The sequence below is a fragment of the Corvus hawaiiensis genome, chromosome 7 (genome assembly GCF_020740725.1).
Source record: "Corvus hawaiiensis isolate bCorHaw1 chromosome 7, bCorHaw1.pri.cur, whole genome shotgun sequence".
Classification (NCBI taxonomy): Eukaryota; Metazoa; Chordata; class Aves; order Passeriformes; family Corvidae; genus Corvus; species Corvus hawaiiensis.
Window position 1 is genome coordinate 24,027,669 of NC_063219.1, and position 24,702 is coordinate 24,052,370.

The 24,702-nt window shown below is 41.0% G+C and overlaps 1 protein-coding gene across 4 annotated transcripts in view; it reads left to right on the forward strand.

Annotated features, from left to right (window-relative positions):
- RBMS1 (RNA binding motif single stranded interacting protein 1) overlaps positions 1-24,702 on the forward strand; it is a 157,670-nt gene that overhangs the window by 46,326 nt on the left and 86,642 nt on the right. The window contains exon 1 of one of the 4 annotated variants that reach the window (XM_048310383.1): positions 13,721-13,974. The exons of the other annotated variants lie outside the window; for them this stretch is intronic. Within the exon in view, the coding sequence (XP_048166340.1) occupies positions 13,912-13,974 (63 nt within the window). The 5' untranslated portion in view covers positions 13,721-13,911. Of the gene's footprint in view, positions 1-13,720; positions 13,975-24,702 lie in introns of those variants that run through there. 4 annotated transcript variants of the gene reach the window in all.

Consider the following 24,702-nt stretch of genomic DNA (forward strand, 5'->3'; position numbering starts at 1 on the left):
GTCTCTTAACTGAGGTTTTGTCTGTTTGGTTTTTTAACTAAGAATTCTTGGAGGTATGGTGATACCAATTGTCCTGGAAAAATTACAAGTTTTAGTGTGCCTAGTGCACTGAGTATCAATCTCTGCAATGAGATTTACACTTAACAATTAAACATTGAGTCCAATTTAAAGTTGTAAGTATAACCCAAGTATGGGATCCACTGGGTCAGTTGGTTCCACACATCTAACATGCCTTTCACTTTTGAGTTAAGGGGTGTAAAACATGCAAGAAAAAAAAAAAGGCAGTGTATGCGTATTTACAATTATTTTGTAAAGTCTTTGGTTATCCTAGTCAAAACTATCCTGATCAAATGTAAGGTTTTCTCTAAGCATATCTATATTCTAGATAGTGGGCACCAGAATTTTGATAGCATTTGTTCTGTAAACTTTTTCTTTTGTTTACTTTTTAATGACGTATTGATGCCTCAGAAACTAAGATGCTGTGTGTTTAGATTGGCTAGTGGCCTTGCATCTTCAAGAAGGCACTATGCCCCAACACCTAAAGCCTCCTGGAAAACAGATTATGCTCTTCCCTGCAGTGACTCTGTGACCCTTCGCACCTACCCAGAGTGTGAGCTGCCTGTGTAACTAGAGACCCACAAAGTTATTGCTGTCTGGGCAACGGGAAAGAGCTAATAGTATTGCATACTATCAAAACCTAATACTGTGGCCAGATCTGTGCCTGGTGGAACTGTTTGGCTGTGCAAATGTGGCCCAGGTCAGGTAGGAGCACACATGAGCTGCTTTTCTGCTGCTGAGGCAGAGTACACAATGCAATTGTGGAGGCACAGAGGTACCTGGATCCTGCCTGGAACTCCTTGTGGCTTTCCGCACTGGTGCCCCATTCGCTGAATGCAGGCAGCGTCACAGTGCTGCAGCCAGGCAGGGTTTCTGGCTCTGCTCAAGGAACAGACTCAGTGTCACTGATGCAGCAGGAACTGCCCTGGGTAGAGCAGTGGTCACTCCCAGGTGTTGGCTTTTAGCTGTCTGGGGCATTTGGACCATTTGTAGGAGGCAAAGACAGGCGTGAATGTAGTGACTGTCCAAGGGAAAGAGCATGCTTAAAATGAGAACATTGACCTTTTGGGCACCACTGGGGACTGCAGGGTTGGAGTAGAAGGGAGGCAAAAAGGGACTAAAAAATGCATCCATTTGGGTAATCTTCAGTTTCAGAGCAGGACAGATGTTTGAGACTATGATGAGGCATTGCTATTGCCGGACTGTCACCTTTCAAAAATTTGGGAAAAAGATGACATACAGTTTGTTTTTTAAGTAACCTTTACCAAAGAGCCCATTCGTGCCAAGTTTTCACTGCATCGTATCATGCAGCTCGTGCAGCTTTGATCCAGCACAGAGCTTTCTTGAAGTTGATTTAATATCTCAGGGAATCACAGCATCCTTGATTCCAACCAAAACGTGCCAGCCAATGTTCTTGACATTGCTGTTGCTTATTGTGCTGCCCATTTGACTGGATTGTTATTGTTCAGATTCCTTTCTGGTTTTGTAATGGCTGCATTTCACATTAAAGTTCAATGGTTTAATTAAGGAAATGACTGAATAGGAAGTTACTGTAACCATGATTTCAGCTGTTGAAGAAAGATTTGCCCTACACGTGAGGAAATTTGTGAACCTAAGCTTTTTGCTAAATGAGCAACATCTCCACATTGTTTTTTAAACCACTGATATTCAGATTAATAAATCACACAATTTTCCTTCTCTTTATGGAAGTTCATTAGTTTGTTTCCATGCACATAGTATAGCACAGTGTCTTTCACTGAAGCATGGTTTTAAACAGAGATTATTTCATTTGCAAGTTTCTTTGAGATCTGAAGACAAAACTAAGGACATTCTGTGTTTGCGAATGTCTCTCAAAATGAGAACATTTTATGTGCAGCTACGTAAACTCCCGAGTAACTGCTTACTTTCAGTTTTGAGGCTGGTCAGGACTCTGCAGTCAGACTGCATCTTCATTTTGCTGTTCCCTTGGCAGTTGGGTGGGATTTAGAAGTTCTGCCTCTTTTCCCAGGTCTAGCCGATCCTGTTATGTGTCACAGCTGCCCTCTAGATCAGGACTAAGAAATTAGGAAAGAACTAGAATTAGGAAAAAATATATATGTATATCTACAGATTTAAACTGTATCAGTTTTCTTTTCCACTTCATAGCACACCCGCATAAGGCAGTTGATTCAGTCCAGCTAAGAAGTGTGGTAATGTCTGCTTTGAAAGGTGGAATAAGTGGCTGGCATGGATGTGGAGAGGGAATGCTATGGCAGGGAGAGACATCTCTTAAATCAGGTCTGCTACAACTGAAGTCTCAGTGAAGAAAAGGAGCTCACATCTATTCAAGTAGTCCCAAATCCCCATTCTGCCAAAGGGTGTGTTTATTAGTTTGATCAACTACCAAATAATTACAGTGGTGCAGTAAATAGTATTAAATACTATCTGTCTTCTGAAGTCTGGAGTTTCTCAGCTTGAAAAGGCAGGGTTCTCTCCCCCTCTTCCCTCCATATATTTACTTTATAGTTTACAGTTCATGAAAGAAGCAAGAAGGAGGAGGAGGAGTAGTCCAGCACAAACTGAGATCCGCAGGTAGATACCATAAAATAATTTCCATTGTAGGGTGAGCTGCCTCGCAGGCAATCGACAGTGTCAGTCAAGAACTAGCTGGTAGTTAATGAGAGGCACATTGCCTGGCTGGTTTAGCATTTTAACAAAGGAGTTCTAGCACAGTTTTGATTCAACTCGAGTTGTATCAGCCAAACATAATAGAAAATCAGTAATTAGACAATTTTAAGTATTTAAACCAAGTGTAGTTGAGGAATCTAAAATATAGATTATAAGAGGATGTACTATTTTAAATGGAAATGTTATGGTAATACATTCTAGAATTAACCTTTTAGTTAATTTAAGACTGCCTTTTGTTTTGTTAAAAAATTAAAGGTCGTCAACATTGGTGACATTTCAAAGACTTAACCTGATTTTTTTAGTGGAAATAAACAGGGGTTTTTTGTATCCTACAATGACATTAGTAAAAACTACAGCAAGGAAGCTCAACATGAGTTGTTTTTTGTGATTCTGCTTAGGCTGATTTGTGGCCAGATATTATATATTTTGATACAAAATATGTAATATTATTGTTTAATTTTTTTTAATGAAGATGCAAACTGGACTTTTATTTTGCAGTTTAAGTAATTTCTATCTCGAAGGGTTAGCTTCTCGTATTTTTTTTTTCCATTCTGTGAGAATGAAGAAAGAACAATTTGGTCAAATCCGCTGGTGAAACCAATGCTTAGCCCACTGAATATAGTCACCAAGGAATTAATGCAGCTCTCTTGTCTTTTTTTCACTCTGGCTTAGTTCCTGCAAAATCATGTGCCTACATGATTTACTCCCATGAACTGTGATATTGCATGTCGTCTCGAGGAAAAAAACGTTTATTCTTTCTCAAGTTACCGACTACTGAATCAGATTTAAGAAAATCAAAGACCTCCTAGTGTCAGAAAAAGTTGGGAGTTAGTTTCTGGTGGCAAGAGCAGTTGAAGTTAGTATTTCAACGTAAGGATTTTTCTTCACTCATACCTGTTGTCATTACATTTGTAGTTGATTTCAGAACACTCCTTTTCTCTGGGTAATGTCACTTCCATATATGCAAGCACAGAAGTTAAGGGTGTGCTTACACAGTCTGAGGCACTGTTGGGGACAACCCTTTTGTGGAACGAAGTAGCAACTTTAGTGGAAATATAATGAACAAGGGGATTAAAATGGAAGCATTTAGGCATATTTAGATTTTCAACTTTCATGTCTCTTAAGTGATGTCTGTAATTCTGATGAAAATTCTTCTTGAGTTGTGAAACAGTGGGCTCTACTCAGAAAACAATCTGAAATTCCTTGGACGCAAAATGTATTTTTTCACTTAGTGCAGAATGTGATTTATATAACATCTCAGCTGACATGATCTGACATGTTTTTATGAATTCCTTTGCAAGGCAAAAGTGCCTCTAGTTGCAATTTATAGTAATGAGACTGTCTGCTGTAAAGTAACTGATTACACTAGAGGTATCTTCTTATACAGAGGTATAAGAAGCAGGCATGTTTGCCTTTCCAGGTCATTACCCTTTCCTTGCTTCTGGAGTACCTAAGCCTGTGTTCTAGAGCAATGGTATCTGTGGGTCTCCAGAAGCATTCTGTTTGTCCAAGCACATTTTTGTGTACTTCACCAAATACAGTCACATGGTGTTTTGGACTGGAGTTCAGCTAACTAGGTTGAATACTATATCTGACAGAAAAATTCGAAAAATACAACAAAGCTCCATCTGTAATTAAGTAAACAAATATTTACATGAGAACTTTTCAATGATCTTTAGAATAGTGAATGGTAAATTGTGTCTTGGGGTCAAAAGCAATATTATGATAGTGCCCTGTTGTCTTCATTATGTACTTATGGATTATATTAGGGGACAACTGGACCAGGCCCTGAAGTGGGCAGTTGTTTACCTGTGGTTTTGATGGATAAGTAGCAAAAGCCTGATATATATGCATGGGCATATATTCACAGATACATGTTAAAATACTATTGAGAAAATTATCCAAATTTAATTCCTGCTAGAAGAAGATCATCTGTTTCCTCCTAGTAAGTACTCATAGAAAGTTCCCGTAGCCATTTGCTGAAATAATTTTTGTCTTAGAGCCCCATTCAGCAAACACAGCTGGGAGTTTTGCTCCCAGAGAAATGAGTGTAGCAAGCTGTACTTGCAAGCACGGAAACATTGTGAAGATCTGGTCCCTGAGGAGCTTAGTGCAAAATTCTTTTTGAACATCCCAGAATGGAGAAAATCCTGACTATGCAGAGCCTCTGACAAGAGCTGCAATAGTGGAAGATAGGGGAAGAAGTTGCCAAGGCAGTGAAGAACTTCAAAGAACACTGGAACTGGGGGCGAAAGTTCAGCCTAATTCTTGTGTTATCTGAACTCGCTCACCCACCTCACTTGCAGTGCATCTGCATAACATGTCTGGGGTCTGGTTGTTGCAATAACTTCACTTTTCTGGAATATGACTGGAAATGTATTTTTTAAAAAATGGTTGTCAGTGAAAATGTTTCAAGTCAAATTCCATGAGGGAGCCCTAGACTGAGCGAAGCCACCCAGCCTCCTCCCAGGAGGGACGCGCACGTTCCCACCTTGCCTTCCCCCAGCTGTGTGCTCCTGCCACTTAACTTGTGATGGTCTTGTTAGACACCTCAGTGACCCAACTCAACTCCCTGCCATAGCAGAAAGAAAAGCTGCTGGGTTAGTGACTTGAATCAGTAAGCAAAAGAAACAGTGGATTAAGCAAAGGGCTCGTAACCATGAAGCTCAGAGCCAGGAGGGGGGAGAGGACTAGAAGTTTTCTTCCTTTTCAGCATCTCTGAGCATTAAATATATTGAGGAATAAACTCAGTAAGTCACAAAAGCACAATGTAAGTGCTTTCATTCTGGGTGAAATCTGGGACCTGCTGGTAAATCTCCTATTGATCAGACATCAGACCAGGATTTCATTCCAGGTTTTATCTTTGATTTATGTGAATTGATATTGGTGAGCAGACCTGTGAAATATGGTTGTGCAGTATCTGATAAATACTTGGAATCCAACTCAAGAGCATGTGTTGAAAACAACTCTAAGAATCTATTTACCTAAATAAATGTAAAGCTTAATTATGATGCGATAAAATATTTTCCCACCATGATTTGTGCTGCTGCCAGCAGCCCATGACACTTAGTATGGAACATTAGTAAATAAGTCTATGAGTTACTACCTGAAATAAATTGTCCTAGCCATCTTGATTAATTTACTGATTACTGAACATAAATATTCAGATTGTATCTGAATTTAAAATTACAGAAACTCAAATGCTGACTGTGAAGACACAGACTTGGGATAGCAATGCATTTGGTTGCTAGTTTAGCTCAGAGCAGAAGTGGCAGGAACCCCCTGTTAGCAGCTGATGGATATACAGTGTGTCAAAAGGTGGCCTTGGTGTTCAGCTCCTGCTTTTCACCCATCTGTGATGCATCCCTACACTCTACACCTTCAGGATCCTATAGCCCTTTGGGGAAGGGCTGCATCTGCAGGAGCTACAACCTTCTTTCACCTCTGAGAGTGGGCTCTGCAGGTTACTGGCACGTGAGAAACCTTCCACTGCCAATGCTGAGTGCCTTGATGGTGGAGGTCTTTCATTGCTATGACCATGAGCCAGATGACCTTTATGAGCACTGAATTTACATGGGAGGAAGAATTTTCTTATTCTGAAGATGTATCTGTTGATCATTTTGTTCTGTGTTATATTGATGTTGTGGAGGTGCTGCAGATGTAGCAAGTACACAGTTTCAAAACTTAGAGGGGTAGAGCATGTACTTTTCGAGGAAAAATACAATTTACAGCTTCTTTGGCAGACGGAAATCCATAATGCCTCTCAGAGATGTAAGGTATTCCAGGTACTTCAGGAACAATTCTATCAAGGTTTTTGTGGATATTTTTATTTTAAAGATATTGAAAATGAGATAAGATTAAGGCTCATTATTGAACGTTTGCTTAACTTCTGACACACTACTTTGTTTCTTCACTTTGTACTCTAAATTAGGTCATTAAAATCAGATTGTGCATTATAAACAAACATCTTTCTGTTTATATGTGATTATAAAACAAACATGGAGGGTAAAGGCTGTAATTTTGAAACAGATAAAATTTATATGCCCCTTTGAAATCTATATGGAAATTAGTTTCTCACACTCCAGCCGAGATGATGTAAATGGACCCCAGAGAGCTGGTACAGTGTTGATGGTGTACTCAGGGGAGCTGGAGCACTGTAAAGACATTTGCAGGTCAGAAATGAGGTTAATTGACAGGAAAGTGTGTGAGGACAGGAAAAATGTGCACAGTGCTTGTCAGTGGGTAGAGCTGTCAGTTCTTCACTTGGCTACTGTATTTGTCGAACAAACACGACAGGACTTCTTCATTTCAGGGAAAGGAAAAAAAAAAGCAAGAAGAGTCATCTTAGGACAGCAACATTGTTTGGAAAGAGTGGTGTTTTGTGGTTTTGTTCCAAGGTACCCACATGTATACACCTACTGTACACAGTCCCCAGTCTGGCTCATTGCTGCTGCCAGTGTGCCTGCTGTCTGCAGCAGAGCTTTGCAGAACAGGACCTACTCTGGCTTTTCCTCAGGTATTCTTCAAGCCCATGCTTGAGTGTATAAGCCTGATTTTGCACGAGTGATGACAACTCCACCTTTTTGATGTATCATATCACACATAACTTTCTCTGTCTTCTTCCTTTTTTTCCATGTGTGTTATGATTCCTGCCTGCTCCTCATTGCATTACAACCAAATCTGCTTACAATGCAAGTAGTGCCTGTTTTGTTCAAGGCTTCAGAATGTATGTCCCTATTTATAGATGTTTAAAGACCAGGCAAGAGGCTGAATTCTTTTTTTTTCTATAACAGCAGTGCACTGACAAATCTGAAGCTATTTCTTTGCCTTAAATACCAAGAAAACAACACACAAAGGAATAAAATTTATGTCTGGCCGATTTGTGGTCAGATCTTCCACTCTAACCATTGTGCAGTGATTTATCTTTTCATTGTCATTAACTGTTCTCAATCTTTAAACATATTTTAATTGTAGGAATCTTATAATTTCTTTTCTTTCTTATTTCTAAAATTCTGATAAAATAGTAACCATTCCAACCTGGTCAATATGATGGATAATGTCATCCAAGGAAACCCAGCACACCAAAACTGAACATATTGTGGCTAGGAAGAGCCTCTTTTCTGTTTAAAAACCAGAATATATAACTCTGCTTTAGGACCCCACAAACTGAAGTTTTAGAAAAAATGTTTGTGTATTTCCAGATTTTGCTTCTTTTATTAGTATCTGTATTAAAACGTAAATATGCAAATATATAAAAATCAAATAGCTGCATGGAATCATTGTTTCCTAGAAAATACTTTGCTAATACTTTTGCTTTCTTCTTCTCTTCCATAAATTTATTCTGCAAAAAATGTAAAAATACACAGTCAAAAAAGCATGTCAAAAGAGCAAGCTATTCTTAGTAGTCTCTGTTAAAAAATAAATATGGTTCAATATAATGTTGATGAACTTTCTACATAGTTAATAACAAAGCAGAAAAAGCAATATGCTTTGTCATTTTGGATAGACTTTATTATTTTATTCTACAATATATTCGGCATCTGTTTACACACTTTGACTGCTTTATAGTTTCAAACAAGTGTCTGGCAATATTATCAGACTAATGGCAGAAATGAGATCTTTAAGAGTCATTTCAGTTCATTCCACAAATGAGGATTGGATTTTGACCTGTGTTTTAATTACTGATTATGAGCAGCCACCTTAAATTTCTTTTACGTAGTAATCCTTTACAGTAATTATGTTTCATACTTGTGCTTCCCAGAATATACAGGGTATATTTAGGAAGGGGATTTGTTTGACAGTGGAAATGCTTCTATAAGGAAGTATCTTGTCGTGGCTTTCAAGTAATATATAGTGTTTTCCATAATATAAAATGCTGGCATGGCATGGCATTAACAAGAGATTGTGTTGCTCACTATGTTCATGTTCTTAACACCAGTCATCAGTGAAGGAATGGCAACAATTATGTATAATTGTGCAATTTATACTAAGAATCTTTCCAAGAACATTTAAGGAAGCATGGAAGGAATGAACAGCAAGCCAAAATGAATAGGAGTCAAAGCATGTCATTGGAGGTGCAGCCCCAGTGGCCATAGTAGACGCATTCTGTGAGCACTGCAGGAACAGAGGACTGCTCTTTTTTCACAGCGAGCTGTTGTATATAAGGGAAAAACCTCTGCAGTAGAGGTGATGAAAAAATCAGAGACAGGTTGGAGGGCTCCCAGAGAGAATGAGCTGATGTGGTGTTCAGATAAAAAAAATCTATTATAGTGGTTGTGCACATGTATTTTATAATGAGTGATAATACGGCATTTTTTTCACATTCTACTGTAGAGTATAAGTAATTTGGTACTTTAGTACCAGTATTTGAAATGGTACAGCTGGAAAAGATTATTTGTTTTCCCTCTTCAGATCATCATGAAGATCCTTTTCTTACTGTTGAATATATTCATGTGATTATTTTGCATACTGCATTCTTAAACAACAGCTTCTCATTGTGTATGCAATACCTCCCTCTTAGCAGATCATATACTTCTGCAGTTTCATAATAATCTTCTTTTTCTGATTAAAAAAAAATTAAAGAAGATTTTATATATAAAGTGTTCGGCATGTTCACATCATTACTATGTCCCATTTTTACTGACCTCTCCTCCTCATCCTCACTTAGCAAGATACAGATTTTTTTCATTACCTGCGTATTGGAATACTTAAGTAAAAACAATTAATTGTGAGATAACTTATTTCTAAAGGAGCTTCCCATGCAATGGAGTTTACTCTGTTCTTTGGCTGTTGGAAATTCTTTTGATACTTTCAGTTCTAATAGATGAATTTAAGGCTAAAATTAAAAATCTGCTTCTGTATGATACTCAGCTTCACATATCCCTTTATTAACACATTACAGGAAATGCTTGATATCTTTCATAGTTCAGCCCTGCATACTGTTTCCTTGGCTTGCACAGGGTATTTTAAAGTATTTTTGCATTGTTGTGGCTCAGCTTTCTGCCTCCTCTGGTTTCTGTCTTTCTGGATATGACCAGGTGTGATGAGAGGATGGATGCTCAGGGAACGGAGCATTGTGATGAAAATCTTGTAGGTACCCTCAGGGTGGGGAAATGAGGTATCCACAGTCACTTTTCCAGTAGTGGGTCTTCAGACGACCCTGAAGTGATCAGGAGAGCAGAGTTGTAAGGAAATTCAGGAGATCCAGTCAGGACTCACAGGGGTTTGCAATAGACTGTAAGTTTCCCATTTAGAGCAGATCGACGGCTGAGAGACCATCTGTCCTACAGAGGCACTAAATGCCCTGAGGGGAAATAGCTACTTTGGTTGAATTTTGAGATAAGTAAAGGAAGCCATGAATTTGATTTAGAACAGAAATGGTAAAGTAGCAGCTTAAATGCGCAGAACTGTTTTTAAAATAATGACTTAGTTTTGCAGTCTACTGGAAAGATTCTTGAGTACTTTCAGTTGTCTCCAGGTTTCCAGACAAGTCTTTCTTTCTGTATTTACACCATCTCTCTGCAAACCTACAAGCAAGCAAACAAAACAGAACATGTAAATTGCTACATTGTATTTCCAAAATGCACCAGAGGTGCTCATAAGTTATCCTTTTTTTTTCTGAATAAGCAACTCTGGGTAATTTAAAGAAGCTCTGAATGATTTATAGAGGCACTCTTAGACCCTGTGGTCACCTTTTTCCCTCAGGATCAAAATGAATTGCTCATTTGTAACTGCAAGCAGCAAATGCCTTGCTACCTGCAAGTCTGTTCACACCTGTTGCGTGCAGTTAATAACAAAGTACTTGAAAATATTATTCTTATGATCATATTTGTATATATTTTATAGATTAGGCATCTCAGTTTTGGCATTGCTAAGTCAGTAAGACTGGCACTGTTCTTTTCAAACAAGGCATGCTTCTTGCATCTCAGAAAATATGTAGAATTGTTGGCAGTACTTGAACCGATATATCACTGCACAAGTACTGAAAAGTCCAGGCAATTATCTTGAGCTTTATCAACATAATCTCAAATACTGGGTTTTACACAGAAATAATTTTGCCTATGTTCTGGAGTAAGAACAAAGCAGCTTTTTCATATGAGCATAGGTTCAGATTGGAAGGGACCTCAGGGGATCTCTAGTCCAACCTCCAGCCCAAAGCAGCATCAGCAAAAAGATCAGGTCAGGTTGCTTTGGGCTGTATGAATTCTGGTCTTGAAAATGCTCAAGAATGGAGAGTGCACAACCTCTCAGAGCAATGCCTGGCTGTCCTGGTGTCCAGTCAGAAACTCTCTTGTTTCGATTTAGCTTTGCTGTCCCTTTCTCTCCAGACACACTGCTGTAAGGAGTCTGGCTCTGTATTCTTGAAAACCTTGTCTAACCTATTGGAAGCCAGCTATTTCCCTGTTTGAGACAAAAATGGAGACAGAGTACTCAAGCCTTTTAAAAAGAACAAATAATGTTGATAGGCACATTAACAATGTTGATAGGCACATTAACACTTAGGAAATTACATCAAGTTTTCTTCCCAGAAAATTCTGTAATGAGTTTTTCCTTAACAAAAATAAATAATCCGATACTGTTAGATTGTGATCTAGTAGATGTCTACAGGATTATATTCGTTGTTGCGTGTTTTCCTAATATGTTAGGAAAGAAAGTACTGGTAAGAGAGAGAAACGTGCCACATACTGAATCTAAGAGAGGGAAACTGTGTCCAAATCGCGGGAAGCCTTGGGACATGAGACAGCAGAGAGGGCAAGACGGCAGCGTTTCAGATACTGCTTTGGAATATTCTTGAGAGCCTCCCCTGGTATGACAGTGACTGAGACCCAATCGAGCATATAGTGTTTACATCCCTCCAGCCTCTTCCCTGGGGGATGGGGCAGGAAGAGGAGAGGAAAGGAAGCAAGGGATGATTGATGGCTTTTGAAAAGCTTTTCCCTGCGAGGGGAAGGTGTGGTCACTAAACGCATCTCCAGCTAACAAAGCCCTCCCGTACCGTAGGTGGAGCAGACATAAGCTTTGTCACCCCTTTGGAGTGACTGCAACACTGTCCAGAAAATATTTTTCTTGTTTTTCATTTGGGAATAGAGATCTGAGCAGGAGAAGTAGCCTGTCACTGTTGCAGTTTGTACTGCTTTAAGAGGGTGCTTCGGCACTGAGTCTGATTGTGACATCTGTGACCAAGGGGCTGAAATAAGTAAGACCAGAGCACAGATTGACTGCTGTGTGAGGTACATCTCAGGAAGGCATGAGCACATAGCTACACTTCTGTCAAATTAAGCCACAGGTACATGAATGTATTAAGCCAATATAATCTGATACTGCTGCCAAAACAAGCACTAGTATCCACCCTGTTGCCCCTGCCTATTTTTGCTCACTGCTACCTCCTCCATTACGCTGGCACAAGCAGCAGCACAGCCACATGCTGAACCCAACAAAGGAAATGATCTGGAAGAAAATTAACCTGATCAGAGAAAAAAAAAAAAAAAAAAAGGTTTCACCCAGAATCAGTTGCTGAACTGTTGCTCTTTCAGTATTGATGCCAACTGATGTTGTTGTAAAGCAGGCATGAGGCTTTAACCAGACCAGGGAATCTGAATTTATCCTAGCATTAATGTGCTACCTTCATGCCAGCAGTGGGAATACAAATCTTCCGTGACCCAGCGTGAAGTTAGGCTAGTACAGACAGACAGTACCTGATCTGACACAAAGTCTGTCAGTACAATTTATTTCCATCAAATGTTTTCCAGTGCCAGCGATCACCATGTGGCTGCAGTGCTTTTCATCCAGTACTAGCAGACCTTAAACTTGTGTTATCAAATCAAGGCCAAACTGAATGAGATCCATTTTAGGACTTGAAAGAGGGAGAAAAAGAAAAGTTATGCAGAATGTAGTTCTGCCAAGCGTTGTTGCTTTCCTATTGTACTCTATTCAGATGGGCTCTGATCCGTGGTAGCAATATATTAGGATACCAAAATACTTAGAGATTATTTCTGGGGAAGTAATTGAAGGTAATGTGGTTTTGTAAATACTAGCATTGTCAGATGTTATTTGGCCTTACAGTAATGAAGTACCTGACAATTTTCTGTTTCTTCCCAGCTGTTTCCTGTGGACATGTTGGGGTGTACAGGGTTGGGGCCACTGTATTGTCAGAAAGAGGAAGAGAAACCAAAAGGTGCCTGATGATGCATGTCTGTGACAGAAGTTCTTCTGCAGTGTCACTGATCAGTCAGTGGCCTGACTGAGCTATAGCTCTGGACTTTCTTAGAAACTAGATTGTCAACATCAGTGGGTAATGTAAATATAGTAATGTAAATAGTGCAGACTACTAGCGAGTGAAGTTGGGAACTCCTTGTCTCTGCGTGTCCCAGTCTTATGGCCTAAGAACTCTAACATTTCCTAGGCCTAAATTTCGTGAAGAAACTAAGAATTTCCCCTTGCTTCCCAAATGCTGCCTTGAGGCACTGGAGAGGGCTGTGACCGGATGTTCCTCCCCCCTCCTCATCCCTAGTCAAGAAAAACTTAAGAGAGTTAAAGCCCGCAGTGTTTATCGCCTCGGAGCGGTCAGCCCCGCAGTTGGGGAGCGCACCAAACGCGGCTGTCCCCGCTCCAGCCGGGGCGCCGCGGGATGTCCCGCTCCAGCCGCTCGGGGGTCGGGACCCCGCTGGGCGCGCCCCGCGGCGGAATGCGCGGCACGCGGGCCCGCCGCCCCCCTCTCAGGCGCAACCATTGCGCGGCGCGGGGGAGTCCGCGCCCGCCGCCCCGCTCCGCGCCTCCCCTGGCGCCGCACTCCGCTCCGCGCCCCCCTCCCCGCGCAGGACGGGGCGGGGCGCGAGCACCGCGCCCGCTCCGCGCTTCCCCGCCGCGGCTCGGCGCTTCCGCGCCCGCTCCCTCCCTCTGCTGGGCGGTGGTTGAGGCCGGCGGGAGGTGGGGCCGGGCCGGGCTGGGCTGGGGCAGCCGGCGGCGGTCAGCGGGGGCCCGTGGATGGCAGCCTGGGCGGCCGCCGCGGGATAGGGTCGGCGCGGAGCGGGGCCGGGCGGGGCGGGGGCCGAGCGGAGGGTTCGAGGAGCCGCAGCCGGCGGAGAAGGCACGGAGGCGGAGAGCGCCCTGCAGCCCCGCCGCGCCGCAGCCCGGCGGCCGCCAAAGTTGCTCCCCATCCTGAGGGGGAGCGGGGGATCAGGCGGGGCGATGATCTTCCCTAGCAGCAACAGCAGCGCGGCGGGCGGCAGTCGGACCCCCTATAGGAAGCAGGTAAGGGAGGGGTTGTGTGGATTTGTGGCTCCCCCACGTTCCCCCCCGCAGCCCCGAGGTGCTGGGGGAGGAGTGGGGAGAGGGGTGGCGACTGGCCTGAGTTGCAGCTTGCAGCCTTCTCGCTTCTCGAGAGCTGGGATTTGCAGAAAGAAACTCTCTTCTCCTTTTTAATTAGGTGGTGGGTTTTTTTGGTTTTTTGTTTTTTGTTTTTTTTTTTTTTTTACCCTTTCGTAAAAGCCGCGCCGTGACCTTGGCGAGTGCCGGGGCGGCCGCCGCCGGGTCACCTTCGCGGGGCGTGCGGGGCGGTGCGGGGCGGCCGCTGGGGCCGGGCGGGTGCCGGCCCTGGCGGGCTCGGCAACATGTTAGAAAGGACCCGGTGTCGCAACAGCGAAACTTGGGGCTGGATGTTTTTCACTCGGCGTAAAATAAGCGAGGGGATCTGGGCGCGTTTTTTCTTTCAAATAACCCTCCAGAAAACCTCCGCCGCCCCTCGGGCGCGCCCCAGCTTTCCCCGGGGAGGGCACAGGGGGACCCTGTGACATTTTATGGGCAGAGAGATCGCTCTGATAAGCTCGGAACACTCGCATCTATGGAGCTGTACTGAAAGAGGTATTTCTTTGTTTGTTTGTTTAGTTGCTGGAAATAAAATATTTGAAATAGTTGTGTTACAACCTTGCTGGACCGTTTGTCTTTGGCTGCATTTTTATACACACAAGACGCAATGTTGGTATTAACCTTACATTATTTACTGCTTAGGGTATTATTTTTCATTGACTCTTTGATTAAATAAAAAAAGAAAAATACTTACTTTTTAAGTTAGTGGGAAAGCATGCTCTGTGTGTGTGCCAGAGGGTAAATAGAGTAGAGGTCACTGACAAGCTCCCGGCTTGACAAAGCATGCCAAAAATACTATGGCAGGCTTCTTTCCAGGTGAGAAAAAAATCCTTCCGTGTCTGCTGCACTTAGTAGCTGAAACAAGTAATTTGACGGGTTCAGTCAGCAATAATGGGGAAGTTTGTTCTATTTTGCTCGGGGTCAGAATGCATTAAGGGTGGAAATAGGAAATCAGATATCACTGCTGCACACAGTGAAGGGTTTCATATAAATAATGAGGACATAGGCTTGGAAATTTTGAACCCTTGGTGCATTGTTGGGATGACACATGATCTGTGTGGCTAACCTGCATGACAGTGAAAGTTAGGGTCTCATATTTTCTTAAAGCTTAAGAAAAAATTGCTATTTCCTTTCTCCCTGTTATTTTATAGAAATATCTTTTTGATAAGAATCACTGATGTGTTATCTCAGCAGTGCTCTGCAGATGCTGCCCAGCAGTGCATGGAGTTATCTTTGCATCTTGTACTCAAAATGTTCAAGTCCATACGTAACAAAACATGCTTATTGTGTGTGCTGGTTTTGGTTTATTGTTAATAAATGTCCTGGATACGCCCATGCTGATCATCTTGTTTGGTGCTCCTGCATACTTTATAAATGAAGCAGTTCATCCGATACTATTTCGTGCTCTCCCTGCGAGGACCATTAATCAAGGAAGGCCCCTTGGGTGGCTGTGCAGTGTGTCGGGTGCGGGGCGGGGTGTTGGCAGGAGCCGAGGGCAACGGGGCCAGGCCTCGTGCTGGCAGGGCTGTGTTTTGTGTGCGGATGTGAGTTTGCCTGCTGGTCTGGAGCAGGCTGATAAGATGCTCTTCTTTTCACAGTGCACTCCTTAGATTCAAAGAGCTAAAAGGGCCGACTGAATCAGAAAAACAAACAGACCCTTTTTTCCCAATAGGGAGAGAAAGAAATGAATACAGGGGTATTATGTGGGCTTAAGACCCTGGGTACCAAAGGTTTCTTTTGTTAGTGTGTAGCTATTCTCTGCTCAAACACTTCCTACATAAGGAGCCAGGATCTGTGCTTTTCTCCAGTTAAGTCCATGGAAAACTCCTATTAACTTCATTCATGTAGACTAATGTCGATTAGCGATTGGCTTTCTGATCTCCCTTTCACTCAGCCTTCACCTGCAGGGGTGAGCTGATGTCAAACAGTGCTGAAGAGCACTGCAAGCCTAATTTTTCAACCCTTGGTAATTAAAAGTTCAGATTAAGTCTCTGTATGCTCGGTGTAACCCATATTCAGACAATTGCATTGTAGCTGTGCTTTAGCCTGAGACCCTAGTGACTGTTAGTGCAGGAAAAGTTGTCAACTAATGTCCCTCAAATGAGTAACTGGATTTCCTATGCTAACAGTGTGTGGTATGTGAAGCTGAAAAAATTTTAAGTAACTTAAAAGAGAAATTAAAATATTTTGAGTAGCTTATATGTGTGTGTTGCTATTTTCATACGTACGAGAATAATAAAAGAACAGTTCATGTTTAATACTATCCTGTTTCATTTTTAAGAGGCTATAGCAGACTCTATAAGTTGAAAAAATGAGTGATTAACTGAAAAAAGGCAAGGTGACACTCTCCTGATTTATTTTTAAGGCATTGTATTATAATGTGGTTTTCTACCTTAATTTCAAACATTCACAAAATGCCATATAGGTAGAGTAGGTTCAGATCTTTACCCATACTCTCTTTTTGTTTTCCCAAATAACTACGTTTTGTTTTATAAACGAATCTGTGCTAATAGTATTATGTTTGTTACCTGTTGTATCTATACTCTATCTACGTGCAACTCAGGCATGTAGGAGCCAGTCAGCATTCTCAATTTCAGGTCAGATTTGATTCGGTGGCGCCTGATCATCTTGTCTCTTTCAGAGTACTTATAAGAATACTAAAATGTGGTCTCTGCTCAAAAGGATTTCCTGCGTTATGGGCAGACAGGCATATTAAAAATACTCCTACCAGGCTTAAAATTGAGATGTTGCTTAAATGAGTGACAGCTCATCTGAGAAATAATATGAAATGCAGATGTAGGTCTTGTTAAAGAATGAAAGCTACACAGTATCTGCAGTAATAACCTATCACAACGCTCATAGCCATACATCCTGTCTGAAAAAGGTAGGTGTAAGCTAATATTTTTACTATCAAGGTTACTTGAGCTGTGCAAAGAATGCACGTGTGCATCCATAATGAAAAGGAAACAAAATGACATACACTCTACTGCTTAATACAGGCTTTTTTAGCTCTTGGTTTGTTGAGAACAAGATGATTCTCTGTCCCTCCTCCCACTTTTGTTATTCTCATGTAAATTGGGAGGCGCTCCTCTGAAGTAAATATTTCTACACTCTGTAAAATTATCGTAAATGGAAAATTAGGCTTTATCCTGCCATCTGCTCCTTGAATCTACAGAGCTACTCCAGCTATTTGATTAGGGATTTTAAATCACTTTGTGTGGGGAGGTTCCTCTGCTCTCAGGTTTCTCGAAGAGGAAGCCAGAAGCAGCTCTGGAGGCCTGGGAGGGAGGTGAGTGCAGGGTCCTACCAGCACAGCCTGGGTGCTCAGCCCGGTGTCTATGCCTTTTAACAGCTTTGCCCAGTAACAGTGGTTCTTGTTACATTTTGATGAGTGTAATGTTTATCTCGACAGCATAAGGAGATTTACATAGTTTCATGCTTTCAAGAAGATTAACTGGGTGTAGCTGCATGTGAGGAATTTAACACTGATTTGATGTTTGGCCTGTGTATGGAGAGACAGACAAACTTTTGATCAATCTTTTCATGCAGCTCTGTTAATATCAAGTGTTGTGTCGAAGGTTGGGGTTTTTAAAAATTGAAGGTTAAGGTGGGTTTCTAATGATGGTTAAATGAATAAAGTTTTTGCCAATCTCAGGTTAAAAATGTAGATTAGCCCTTCACTCTATCTATAGGTTTAACCTATCAAGAAGCTACACCTGTAATCCTACTTTATTACTTCCCAGTTGGCGCTGTGTGTGGTGTCTGTGTGTGTGAGAAGGAACCTCATTAAACTTGCAAGACCTGGGCATGGTCATAACTCAAAACATGCAGCTCCATGGAGCAGTCTGTGCCCAGAGGGATTTGACACGACACCTCCTGCGTGGATGGGTGATGCTGCGGCAGGGGGAGGCTGAGGTGCCTAAGATTGAACAGACGTCTTTGGTTACAGAAATAAATGGGCTTAGTTTCTTTTTGTTTCTTTCTCTCAGAACTATAAGAATTGTAATTTTGTATCACTGTCTTGAGGTGACAGACTCTATTTCCCTTTACATTGTATACAATGTTAAACGGTCTGCCTGGGTTTCACAAAGCCGAACTCCTGCATTAATTACCAACTAATTTTTAAAGTCCATCTATAAGATAGTTTATGAAGTTCTGCTTTCTTCTCAAGGGAGCAAGACTACTCAGTGAGTGGGTTTCTATACTTGCACCAAAACGTGAATGAAAGAAATAAAAGGAAACACCTTATCTTGTTCAGGCATGATGTTACAGATTGAAAAAAGTGATATGATTGTCTTATCAGTATTTGGCAATTTGAAGTTTTTGTTTAGTATTTCTAACAGGGTGAACCATATATTTTTATGTCTTTGGAAATGTTATTGTTTAAAGTATGTGTCTTTGCCGTTTAGTTTCACATGGAAGGGAAGATAGAAGTCTGTGTATTGAACATCTGCTGTTTTGTTTTGGGTTCATTTTTTCCCCCTGAAACTTCCAACTGTTAAAAAAATTGCTTGAGTTAACACATTTCAGAAGGGTTAGATCCTTTAAACTGTAACTGCTGGCAGGGAGGAGAGGGGAAGGAAGGAAGGGAGGGGAAAATCCTTTCCTGAGAGCTTGAGATGGCTCCTAAAACATCCGCACAGTGCTGCAACCAAGTAAATAAAAATAATGATCATTTGACATTATATCTCTTTTGGTCTGCATTTTTTCCCCCCTTTTAAAGTTGTGGTTGCACAAGATGGCATGTGACAAAAGAAGTCAACGGAGACTAGGAACCCCTAGCGGTTTTCCCTCGTGGATCTGTTTCCAGCTTCTTATGAATGCTTTTCTCCTTTTCTACAACCAGTTGTTTTAAAACACCTTACTTGGGAGACAGTGTGAAGGCTTATAAATCTGTAGTCCTAGTGAAGAGGTGCATGGAGAGGTTTTGATCTTGGAAGAAGTGTTGGTCAGAAGTTTTCTAGAAAGCCAACAGAAGCACATTTGAAAGTTCTCGAGCTGTGTTGAAGTAATTGTGAGTTATTTTGCATACGTTTCAGAATTGCAGTGTACTGTGGTAATTATAACAGCCCTGCAGAAGCCACTGTATTTGCAGCTTCCTGATGCAACAGGAAAGGGAAGGGATAAGTTAGAAATAGAGGAGAAACGAGGAGAGGAACCATGGGCTGGATAAGCACAAGCCTCCTAACCCAGCAACTTAGGAAACATACACACAACAAAAAAATCATGTGCTGTAAGGGCTGGTTACCGTGATTAGCACAGCTTTAGCTGTTTCCCTCAAGAGACTGCAGTTAAGGCAGTGTAGTTGCAGCTGTGTGCATTGACTCACAACGTAGTTTTAAACTGCAGCTGAAGTAATTGAATGCTGGTGAGAGATTGCTTTAAACAAATTCAAGATAACTAGATTTGTGGCAGTTTGAGTTAGTTTATTTCTAGGAGTTTAAACTTAGTAACTTTTATTACTGTTAATGTAAATTGATTTTTAACAGTAAAACTCTATACCAATTTCAAGACTAAACCTGTGCACTAAGATGCATTGGCTTAAAAATATCTAGTAAGTATTTTGAAGTCTTACAAGCTCTTCAAAACAAAAATATAGTTGCAACATTTAAAAAATGTCTTTTTTTGAATTTATGATGTAGTATAAGGATATATCAGCTCTAGGGCCTGTTGCAAAAAAAAAGCTGGCAATTACAAAAACGTACAAATATATAATAATATAATTTATAATAATACCTTTTTGTTCATGTGTCCTCATAAAAGCCATGTTGTATGCTGAACTATAATTGTTTAGGAAATCACTGGTGTGTGTCTTATTTGTTTAAAGTATTCTGCTGTAGAACAATGATGTGTCAAATAGAGCGGGTATTTAGAATTTACTTATTTGATAGACTTGTAGAACTTTGTGAGGTTGCAGTGGAAACAAACAACACATTGTTCTGGGGACCTTCATTTGGGCTTCATTTTCCTCTGTTAAGAACAGCAGAAACACCAGGGCAAGACGAGCATCAAACTTAGTCTAGTCTGATGCTTACCTGCTTGTGAAAGGAAATGCTTCTTTAGGGCAACTAAATATATGTAACTTTATTTCACCGTTGATTCTGTCTCTTGATGGTGTCTGTTATTGGCAATGGCACTTTCACACCTGATTGTGTGGGTTTTTCTCTGCTTAGGTGGGGATTTATTTCTTTTCTTACCTTCTATTGTTTTCTGCCCTTTTATATCCGAATCTCCTTGACCATATGGTGCTTTGTTCAGTAAAGTGGAAACATGAGTCCTTAGGTTAACTACAGCTTATATATTCTGTCTTTTGGGTACTACAGCATAACGGTGTTAGAATCCAGTCCTTTAGGATATTCCAGGTGTGTGTATGGCGCTTCCATTTTTGCTGTGCTTGAGGAGCGAAATCTAAGGATTCAGGTGTGAGTTTGGATGAGCGTTACAAGGGAGCTTTTCCCAGGATTGTTAGTCACTGTAGGGCACTTCTCATGCCTTTGGTGTTACCAGCTCCCAGGAAGGCTGCTGCAACTTGGTGAAGGAGTATCCAGTTATCTGTGAAAATCTGAAGCAGTGTTCACAGGTGCTTGGCTACTCTGAGGTGATTCACAATCCTCCTTTAAGGTTTACTTGACCCACAGAAACTTTATCAGGTTGTGCTTGTGCCACTGCAACAGTCCAAAATCACTCCAAACACCAGGCAGGCAAGGGTAAAATCAAATGCAGATCCTTGTTAATGTGTCCACAAATAAAAATACAGAATTCTTAAAACAAAGAAATGAAAAAAAAACCAAATAAATTAGTGCTACAGGACCTGGAAGTTTCCTCTACCTTGTATGCAGGCATGAGGCATACGACCTCAGTTTTCTCAGGGAGACTGGTTATTGTCCAACGCTTTCACCTTGAGTTTGGAGAAGAGACTCTGATTTAAGGTTCCATATTTTATTTGTACTTAACCCACTTAAAGGGTAAGAGGAAGATACTGCTTTTTATTTTGTAAGTTGGTGATGCCTCTTTCACTCAGCCTTCTTTCACCAGACCATAGGTTGTTTTTTCCTGCTTTGGAAGCAGTGATGTCTCTTGGGCATCCTCAGGTGCAATGCTGCCTGCCCAGTCTTTGGAGTGCTCTTCAGCTGAGCACTGAAGAGATGGTTGGTGTGTTGCAAAGGAGATCTCATGCTATGAAGGAATTTCAAGTCTTGTGATGTTTTTCTTTCCCTTCTGCCTATGTGTATAATTTGCCAATAATGTTTTAAACAGTTGTGCAACAGATATTTTGGTGGGCTACTGTGGGAATGGGGGAGACCCTGTCACTCGAGCTGCTGCAGGTGTCTGGCAGCTGCATGTCACCTGTGTGCCCACCTTTGAGCATGACCACGGTGACCCATTTGGAACTGCTTGTATTGCTCCATGCATGTGTGTTGTTCTGGCTTAGCTTAGCAAATCACTTAGCTAAGGTTTTAAATAACCTATTACAGCATGAAACTCTTTGAAGCTTGTAGTGTAGAAGTAACATACAGTACAGCTCTGTGTTAACTCTGCCCACTGTGGCTGTGCTGTGGAGAGGAGGGACAGGGTGGCCATGCTCGGGCCAGGGATGTGCCTCCTGCAAGCCCAGGAAAGCTGCAGCCACACTGGGTAAACCTGGGCTCTGGTAGAGCTGGCACACAGTTCCACAGATTTCTGTCCGCTATGAAAGCAACCATCAGCAGACAAGATTCTTTGAAGTGTTTAGTGGTCTGTCTTCCAGACGAGTTCAAGAAGAGTTCTAAGATTGTGGGTCTGAATTTTAAGACTCTTGCTTATGCCAGTGCGTATTTCCATAGCCAGTGGTGCCACTGCATGGGGTGAGACTGCTGACATCAATAAGTGCTTATTGAGACAGAGAACCAGAAGGCTTCTGAATTTCCCCAATGAGAAACCTGAGCTGAATAGTTGGTATATTGTGGGGTTGGTGTTAAACTCACATTCAGCAGAATCAAATGGTGTTTAAATTGCTTTAATATTATTCCACCCAATCTATTTGGCTTGCATGATCCTCATTATGATAGTACTTGTGCTTATTTTAAACTACTTCTGCGTAATTTGGAAAAACCATTTGAGATAGGTATTAAATGCAATTGCTTAGCAACTAACCTTTGAAACGGGCATTTTTTGGCTTTTATTCAGCATTGAGGAGATATATCTCTGAATGCTACTTGTGAGAAACACATCAAAACTGGGTTTTTGAAAAAGTGTTTCACTTAAACAAAAATATAAATTACAACATTTCTTTATTGTCTTAGAGCAACAATGCTTCCAGTACACACATATATGTGTAAATATCCCAGAACTGGGGACAATTTTTGAGCTGAGACAGCCAGTAGTATCCTGCAATACTGAGGAGCTATAGAGTACATTTGAAAGCTTCAGTAATTTTAATGGTGAAGAATACAAAGAGGTAATTCACTACATAGAATTTCAGCTGGTTAAAGGTGCTAGTGATACATAGGGCACACTGTAGAAAAATGCAAGGGTTTTTTGTTTTTTGAAGTGCTCTAATTGCTGCCTCCATTCCCAGTTACAATGTTCTACAATGCTGTGGAGGCTAATGTGAGATGGAAATGGTTAAGGAAGTCATTGTTGCAGCATTAGGTCGATATTTTAATTGCTGCAGTGACAAAATCATGTTAACTTTGGAAGCAGACTTTGTCAGATTGCCAGCAAACATACTGTTCTTAGATCTGTCAGGTGTGGAGTGTCATGGTCTCAGAAGGCACTAAGGGCTGTAGACTGGCTTAGTCATTATAAAAGGCACTCTGATTTTTCATGTAACCATTCTTTATGTATTCCAGTAAGTTGTTGGGAATTCCCTGCTCCAAAGCTCTTGACAATTTTGTGCTTTCTCGTTTAATGTTTCTTTGCAACTTTATTGTTTTGGTATTATTAAATGTATGGTTTTGTATTCCAGTATATTAGATGATGTAAAGAAACATCTAGCTATCTGTGTGTCTTATCCTTCTATCAAAAGACATTATTTTGGTGTGACACTTCTCTGTTGACCTTCTTTCAAAATGACTGAATCTATCTCCACCTTCTTCATTTCCTGAAATAAGTGCTGTGTTGGGTCATTGTCCTGGGTAATAATAGAAATCTCAGGTCAGCCACACCTATAAAGGTTATTCATAGGGATTAAGATGGTGACCTGAAGTTCAAAATGGTCCCATCACTGATATTTTGGATAATCTTGAATGAATTGTTAAGGTTTGACCCTTCAAAAGGTACTTGTTAATATTCATTTCCTCCATCTCAGATTTTGCATTGAAATGTACTAACATCTGCAAATGGTTCAAATACTTCAGCAATTAGGACTAAATATCTTGGGAAAAAAAATATTTACACATGCACACATACCTATATAGATGTCTGTTTTTGTCTGTCCCCTGAAGTTCAGGATGGAGCAGATTATTTGGAATGATAAAACTGTGTTCAAATTCTGCCTGCCATGTACTCTATAAGTAGTTTCTTTATGGTCTATGAGAACATTCATCTAAATACTATTATTGATATTTCCAGATTAATAACAATGGCAAAGTTCATTTTGGCAAGAAACTGGACTGTTGAAACTACGTAGAACTCTGGGTTTTGAAAAGAGTAGAAGTTGGTTTACTGTTAGCAATAGCTAAGTTTATTTCTAAGCAGATGTTTGTTGGGCAGAAAGGCAGTCAACCATGAAATATTACTGAGAACAGGAATAACTCCGTGAAGTTCAGTGGCTTAGATTATGCAGAAATTTAATCTAGTTATCTTTAGTGGTTTTATGGCCTTGTCTTTCCTATGAAATGAACTTCCTCAGGGTTTGGGGGTTTTTTCTCCTTTATTTTTTTTCCTTTTTTTTTTTAGACTGGGAAGTCCTTATTGGAGTATTCCGTTGTCCTGTTTAAATTTTGAAATCCAATTTAATGGCATAAATTCAAAATTCAGATGTTTGTTTGTTTTTAAGGAAATGCAATACATGGTCGTTCCACTTCAATTTACGGTAACTTTTATAGTGAACCAATGCTGGTGTACAAGATTATTAGTGTTAAACATCCAACTGTTGTGCAGATGGATAAGCTGCAAAGGTAGAATTGCCACTAAGAAAAGTGCAGCTGAATGTACTTATTAAAAATTTGATTCCTTGAAACTGTCCACAGTGTAAGACAAAACTGAAAGCGGTTGCTAAACACTGGGGTTGTGCAGTAAGCAGGGGCAAATGATTAATTTATCTTAAAATGTTAGCCATTGGCTGGGCAGATTTCCTTTCACTGCAGTGTTTTAAAGTTAATTATTGATTCCAAATGTACTTATTAGAAGTATTTCCTTCATCTATAACTTTCTGGTGCATTCAGAGGTATGATTCCTCAGCTGAATTCTTGTACCAAGGACGAGAACATGACTATTGAAATTGGATGAGTTGGGCTCTGTGCCCAAATGAACCGGTTTATTCCTGACTAGTGTTTGTCATCTCTATCTGTATATAAAGCCAGACATGGTTCAAGCCATGTGACCCTTCACCACCCAGAGGTGGAGGCTGTCTCCCACAGGTGCTGCAGCTGTTGTGCCAGCTGTGCTGATGTATGGCCTGCTGACTGCAGG